General features: G+C 36.9%; 1 protein-coding gene across 4 annotated transcripts; it reads left to right on the forward strand.

Annotated features, from left to right (window-relative positions):
- The first annotated feature begins 2,649 nt into the window (after window positions 1-2,649).
- LOC120345086 (uncharacterized) lies at window positions 2,650-6,878 on the forward strand. Of its 4 annotated transcripts, none has more exons than XM_078112854.1 (5): window positions 2,650-2,875; window positions 3,972-4,085; window positions 4,778-4,980; window positions 5,745-5,900; window positions 6,803-6,878. In XM_078112854.1, the coding sequence occupies exons 1-3, from the start codon at window positions 2,871-2,873 to the stop codon at window positions 4,830-4,832; spliced, it is 174 nt and encodes a 57-aa protein (XP_077968980.1). In that variant the 5' UTR covers window positions 2,650-2,870; the 3' UTR covers window positions 4,833-4,980; window positions 5,745-5,900; window positions 6,803-6,878. The 4 variants fall into 4 exon arrangements, 2 of the variants coding, with proteins under 2 accessions (XP_077968980.1, XP_077968979.1); XR_013475427.1 differs by having other exon boundaries at window positions 2,712-2,730; XR_013475426.1 differs by lacking the exon at window positions 2,650-2,875 and adding an exon at window positions 3,818-3,863.
- Window positions 6,879-7,563: the final 685 nt, after the last annotated feature.

The raw sequence follows: 7,563 nt of genomic DNA on the forward strand, positions 1-7,563 counted from the left end.
TGAGCACGTGATCGAAAGAAAAATAAGAAGAATGCCAGCATAAAAACAAATCCATTACGTGTAAAAAAAACGAATCTCACAGTGCTAACGGAAGTATTTGAAATAAATAAAAGTAATAGTCAGCCTTCTAGAAAAAAAATCATTTTTTGACCACTCAAAATGTTGAAGAAATTTGCCCAGTAATCAAAAAGAAAAGCGACTTTTTAGGTTTTTCACTGGATGTCCAAAAATAATGCAAAACGATCGTCATGTCCACTAACGTGTCCAACAAGTATTATAATGGAATCACAATGCTTCCTAGATCAGTGGATTTCTATTCCGTGATACAAATGATGATTTCTTTGGAGTGATCCGTCAAACCAAAGTGGTTTTGCGGCCGCGAGATGACGCTAAAGGGCAAGTCGGAATTCCAAAAAAATGCGATAAAAATATTACTGTCTCATAAACGTTTGTCTAATGAAGGGATACGTGCTAATTTTATCTAATTATCTCTGGCCTTAAGGTTTTTTGCGTTATGTTTCAACAAAACGATACCACAACCATTATTATAGTTGAAATTATTGCCAAGTAATTCCCAATTGTATTTGCTGAATTTGCACATTCAGCATTTCGCTTGACGAAGTTCGATTACGTCACTCCCTAATTATTACTGCACAATAAGTTAAAAAATCCTCAAGTGTATTTATTTTCGATGATAATATATGCAACAAGTTATAATCAGGGGAATGTGCGTCGCTTTCTTGTTGTAATTGAGTTATTTATATCTGAGGGACTCCAACATTGGTCAGACGATAAGTTACAGAGATATATTTGCGTTAGAATGCGGCAAGTCTCTCAGATTGATATAAATAGTTGTGTTCATCCTAGCGTACTTACATGATATGCATACGAAACCACCTTCGAAAAAGCCACAGGTTCACATTTTCAATTGAAAACATCTAACACCTATGCATGTATGTATATGAATTGTTATTATATCAGTTAACTTTACCAATATCCTATAGGCTACATGCCCCATATCAGTGGTCAGTCTCAACCTTTTATGGCTAGTGGCCCCCTTCCGAAGGCTTTTAGCTTTCATTTTCATCATTCCAGTGGTATTTATAGTAGTATTTTGGTCAGTAAATTTCAAATCCCATTATGTTCAAACAATTCATAAACAAAGTGAAAACCCCCTGTGAAAATAACCTTGTCAAGCAATGAAACTAGAAAAAACGGGGAATTTTCTGGTTTAGAGATGAGATGGCAAATGAAATGACATCAAAACGATTTGGCGCCTGGTATTGAGACCCCATACAACTGCTCTGTGATCCCCTTGAGGGGTCAAGGGCCCAGGTTAGGAACCGCTGCCTTAGATGGATACATAGATATTATGGTATGTATCATCTCTTATCCAATGTATTTTCTCAAATTTTAGAAAAAAAAATTCTCAAACAGTTTATCTACAAAAAAACTAGCGTAACAGCTTACGTTTAACAAACGTCTATTGTACCAGGAGGTACAATAAATAATGGAACTGAAGTAGTCTACTGCATGCCTCCTAAAGCTTGTTTAAATCAGGATTCGAAGCTGCTTGCGCTGACCCTAGACCGCTCGTAGTTTTGAATACGTTAGTGGAGATCTGCTTTTGTTAGTCTTCATACTTCGGAACAATAACTCGGATGAGTGAATTTGAGATATATGCGGCACTTTTTGCACATTATGTTCAGGTTGATATTTTCAACAGAAATTTATATCTATAAAAAATATAGTTGTAATTTCAACAGGAACAATTGGGTCGAATAAAACACTTCGGTGGGCCGGGTCCGGCCTGCGCGCCGTAATTTGCCCACACCTCGGCTATTTAGTTGAATTTACCGTGATGTGCTGGTATTCATTGCAAAGTAATCGTACTTTGAATCTCTTTGGATGGACTGAGTCGAATGATTTTGCATGTGGTTTCGAAGCGTAACGCTGCGTGTAGTTAGTATCAACATAAGTCAAAAACGTCGATGAGTGTTAAAGTGGATAATGCAGATCCTTTGGTGCTACTCCTGAAGTATGTGTACCAATATGGGAGTAACTAATTTTGTTCGCCTACTTTACATCTAGTTGTGTAAAGGATTTGGGAAAGGGTTATATTCACTTGGCTAACACAGACAGTCCCCGAACTCGTAATAAAGAAAATCGGAATAAATTATGCCCTAACCCTAACCTGGTACACACACTATGGGGTACCGATACTTTTACACCATGTTGGCTGATTTATAGAATAAAAATTCTAATGAAGTTTCCAACTCGATAACCGAAAGAGGGAGCTGTTGAGCTGTTGCGTCACTTTCTTTGTTTGTTGGGGTCGAAAGAATACTCTCCTCTACGATTTCGTTTGCCCTGCTTCATTTTGACTCCCTGGTACATGTTTAATTTATTAAAATCACATATATTTGTGGCGTGGCGACCCATATAGCACAACTACGTTGGGCCAACGTTATAATCCGCCGGCAACCGTTGTACGCGGTTTTACAACCATTTACCATGGAAAGGCCATGATTGGCCTTCAACGAAACACTCCATTATGCGAAGAAATGCGCGCGCGATTCGAATATAGCACATGAGGTCGCCATTCATTTTGGCGGTACTCGTGATCGATAGCCTGTTACGAGATTTTTGCCGTGGATGGGACAGTGACATTGAACTTTTAATGCTTTCATAGTAGAATGGCGAAAGTAGAGATAGCCTAGTTGTAACCGTGTAAGTTAATCTCATGGTACCGGTACCCTAAGTGCGTTGTCAGGTCACGGTTCATAAGGGTGATAGGGTACCATACCGGTAAAAGTTACATATTTATCCCTGGACACCGTAGGTACCGGTACCGGTAACGGCAGAACGAGATGAGGTACGGTACCGGTACCGTGCTTGGTCTTTTGGCATTTTTTTGTTAAACTTTTTTAGGTTGCCATCTCTCATTTACCAGTATTCGTTATCGAGTACCGGTACCTATGGTAGTTACCGGTACCGGTAAAAGTTACATATTTATCCTGGACACCGTAGGTACCGGTAACGACAGAACGAGATGAAGTACCGTACAGTACATTACCGGTACCGGTACCGTACTTGGTCTTTTGGCACATTTTTTTGTTAAACTTTCTGAGGTTGCCATCTCTTATTTACCAGTATTCGTTATCGAGTACCGATACCGGTATTGGTCCTTCATCCCTGGATATGATTTTTTATATTTACTTTATTTGTATAAGTGCAAACATTTCCGCAGCCCAAATCCAACCCGTTGAACGACTTAATCCAGTAATCTGAATAGTTGTACATTTGTGAACCTTCTGTCTGATGAATTTCAACAAATCTAAATACAGATCTCAATTGGCTGAAATCTAAAATATGTTTTAACAATTGCCACAATCAAACTGAAACTAAAATTTAATGTTTTTGGGTAAAAAATAGCTGAAGGATTATTGTTTTCCCTTTTTGTTTTTGTAACACTTTAAATTTTTTTTTTAATTTTTGTCCGAGGTCCGAGAACTTTGTCCAACCCTGCTCTATTTCATATTTTCAGCTTTGTTGAGAAATAAATTACTGATTTTTGAATAATATCTATTTTGTTTTAAAATTCAATAGAATTATATTGGGTAATCATTTATATTAATATGATTTATTTTCAGTATGTATGCTATGTAATCTTACCCAACCAACCTTAATTAAGTGTTATTATTGGAAAGTAGACCGCTAGCAAAAAAGATTCGGGCGATTGGGGGGAAGCCCACTCTGTACAATGACTGCCAAATGTGCATGCAACTCTGCAATGCCCAGCGACTCTAAAAGCATGAAGTATTATACGACACATCCTTTACAAATATTTGGACATATTTTGTGTAATATCCATTTTTTTCCGGTTCTAAATAATTATTACCGATTAGATATTCTGTCAAGTGTCAATATTACCATTGTAAGTTTAATGATATATACCATTTTTATAATAGGCCCTATGACAATGGACTGGAAAATTCACCTGCTTCAATTCCCTCTTTCACGCAATCATACACTGTGTCATTTCAAGCATCTCAATGTTTCAATGCGGACAATGCCCAAAACAGGTGTTTTTGTTTTATAGTTTGATAGTAGCTCCTTGCATACCTGTGCCATAAAATATTGCACAATAGCTAGATATATCGGTTGAATAATTACCTAGTACAACATCATGTGGTTAATACCGTATTTTCCGGCGAATAAGTCGCTTTTCTAGACCCAAATTTTTAGCCTGATTTTGGGGGGGGGGTCGTCTTATTAGGCGAGTATGATCATTTTCATTTTTTTGTTGCCCTATTATTGAACCCGGACAATAAAATACCTTCGGCGATAGCATCCCCCACGTCCTCATCAGGTTAGTTTAATTAAATCGACATTCTCGTGCTGTGAATCTGAAATTTCAATGCTGTGATTATCATATTTGCATTATCATATATGGACTGAATATTACGCTACAAAAAAAAGTCATAGGCTATTTTAACCAATGCGCAAACGCGGCGACCGCTCGAAAGGCATTGCATGGTAATTTGAGATTCCCGACGTTGATGCGATTATACTACCCCGACTCATCGGCCGGTTATATGCAAAAACCCATTTTTTCAGGCTTAAAAACAGGCCTCGTCTTATTCGTCGGAAAATACGGTAACTAATATTAATGAAAAATTTATATTCTGGTAATTAGTATAGGCCATTCGTTCACGTTTATCATCTGAAAGACAATCATGTACTATATATTGTGTAACACTAACTTGATTTTCAGAGATCAAGCCATGCTCCAATCCAGTCCATGGAAAAATTGTTGGGACAGGCGGTAGAAACTCTTATGCTACAAGCTACGGCATCTGCAACTTTCCACTGATTATAGTGTGGACTCGGACATAAAGGAATTGATGAAATTCATTGTCAATTCATTGTCTGATTACATTTTGATCCAGAAAACATTCAAGGATGAAAAAATCGCTCGTAATTTGAATACTTTTATAGGCTGATTACATACACTTTACGGCAGTGGTACCCAAACTTTTTTTTCCGCGACCCCAATTTTTGTAAAATCACAGACTACAGATACTTGTGACCCCACAACGAGAAAACATTAAAAATCAATTTATTCTATTCAATCATTCTGATGAAAATCAACTGTAAGTTTGCGGGGCATTAGTGCAACGTGGTTGTACTTGTACTTAAGTTCAGTGGTTCCCAACCTTTTTACCCCAGCGGCCAGCGGGAAAGCAAAATTAATTTAAGAGTTCGCTGACCGGCAACACATGCCATCGTATGAAGACCACAATGTATAAATCTCTGAGATTCAGAATATTTGTTTAGTTTTAGTACAATGTTAAAATATTGCAGATACTCCATAATTAATTGGAAAGCCAAACAGAACATGAATGTAAAATAGGTGAAAATACCCTTGCTGGGTCTCATCTTATTGAGTGCCTTTTATTTTTTGTCGTTTTGTTTTTGACTGCATGAAGCGCTTCGAATTTATGTATGAAATACAATATGCCCAATATTTTCGCTTCGTGTTCAAGGAAGATTATTTAAATGTCTAAATACGATCTGATTGCAATATTAAAATTGTTCACTTTTATACGAATGGGATGTGGACAAAACACATATGTGTATATTTTAGAGTAGATACTCGCGATAATTTAACAGCTTTTGCAACGGATGAAAACCTTTTCATTAGATGTATTCTTATAATTGTGCTTATTTACTCATTCCAGATAAGATATTTGTCAAGTCTTGGAGGTTGCTCCGAGAAAGACTGGATTGGAGAATCATGAGCTCAGTTATAACAAATTTACTCTCCCGCTCTTTCAACTGTGCAGGACGCGGTGGATAAGGAGTGAGTGGGACGCCCTTAGTTTCTGCTATTAAAGGTACGTATGTAATATGTTTATCATATTGTACCACCATCTTCCTCTGGTCTACCCTCTTCTATTTTATAAGTATAAGATTATTTTGACTCCAAATCAGCTTAAGATAATTCATAAGGGAAATGAACAAAAGTTGATCAAATAGAATCTGACAATCTGGAGTGAAAACAAAACCTTAATTAAGATTGAACGTAAAGAATATAAGATTTTGCCAAAAAGATGCCTATCGTGTTCATGAATTAAATTAAGTTACTCACACACAACAACAACAGAGATATAATAAAATAAAAACAGGCGAGAAAATTTAGATAAGTTTGGTAGTAAACAAAATGTACTTGCCAGTTGCCACACCATTCATTTTTATCATTATGATTGTCAAATTGAATAATGATTTTATAAACAACTGTGAACAGTAAAGAAATTGAATGTAGATTTTGTATACAAAAGTGAACAGTATAGAAAAATATTTATTAAGGAGATATCGCCAAGCTGATTATGGTTAGAGTCAAGTGCCAAATTGCCAATCCAATGTTGCCAGAGTTTGGTGCATAATGGCGAACAGTGGTTTTCGAACTTATTTGTATCATCGCTCCCGTACAGTACTTTTTACATCATCATCATCATTTTAGTCAGATAAAATCTCAAATCATCATTATTCCCTCCAACAAATATTCCCCTCAAAACATTGTCTACGCCCCCCTTGCGGAATCAAGAATTTCTGTATTTCTCAATTATTATTGTCTTGTCAATGTAAGCTTCACTCACACATTTGCGACTGCAGAAACTTGGCTTAAGATTCCTACTCTGAAAATTTGTTGGGATGCAGTCATTCAGACTAGGCTTTGAACTCTGGTGCTGTAATTTGCTAATACTGCAATTTAACACAGAATTTTAATATTTTTCAGCTCTGGATGATCTGGCAACGAACTCCGATTAATTTTATTACATGTATACATATTTGTAAAATAAAGACATTTTGTTCTTGTTTTTTATCTTTTGTTTTTTATTATATAAATAATGTTAGATTAGTGGGAAATTTCTATGTAGTATAGATCCATACCCTGTCTGTACAACACATCGCCTAACTTGGCCCGACCATGTGCCACGATTGTATTACAACGTGTCACCTACGTAGGCCCGTCCATATGTCACGATTGTGTTACAACGTATCGCCAACGTTGGACCGGCCATATTTCACGATTGTGTTACAACGTATCGCCTACGTTGGCCCGACCATTTGCCACGGTTGCATTACAGCGAAAGGACCGACGTTGGCCCAGCGGCCAAATCTTCGCTGGAACATGGTTGTTCGCCATTATTGGGCCGGTGGTTCGAACAACGTTCGGCCATGGTTGTTCCGACGTAGTTGTGCTATCTGGGGAGTGTGTACAGTAAATCTGGTATTGTGCAATGTGCATTTGTAACTGAACTTCCAAATTGGATTGTGCATTCTAGCATCCCAACCAAATAATTGTCGACAGCACCTATTCCGGGATACACGTTGATTGTAACACAAAAAATAAATATTTTTTTCTAAAAACCCACCAGACTTCGTATGTGGTGTTCCAATTACAAACGTGAATATTTGATTTATGGGTTTATTTTATATGAAAATGACTGAATTATTAGTAAAAGTATTTACTTTTCGAACTATTACCTGTGAAAT

Source organism: Styela clava, chromosome 5, assembly GCF_964204865.1.
Source record: "Styela clava chromosome 5, kaStyClav1.hap1.2, whole genome shotgun sequence".
Taxonomy (NCBI): Eukaryota; Metazoa; Chordata; class Ascidiacea; order Stolidobranchia; family Styelidae; genus Styela; species Styela clava.

Bases quoted from the DNA above. Each gene is read 5' to 3' on its own strand.
- LOC120345086 (XM_078112853.1), top strand. From the start codon at position 3,764: ATGACTGCCAAATGTGCATGCAACTCTGCAATGCCCAGCGACTCTAAA. The intron at 3,864-3,971 runs GTAATATCCATT...TTTTTATAATAG, and splicing joins AATATTTGGACATATTTTGT to GCCCTATGACAATGGACTGG. The intron at 4,086-5,744 runs GTGTTTTTGTTT...TACTCATTCCAG, and splicing joins GCGGACAATGCCCAAAACAG to ATAAGATATTTGTCAAGTCT.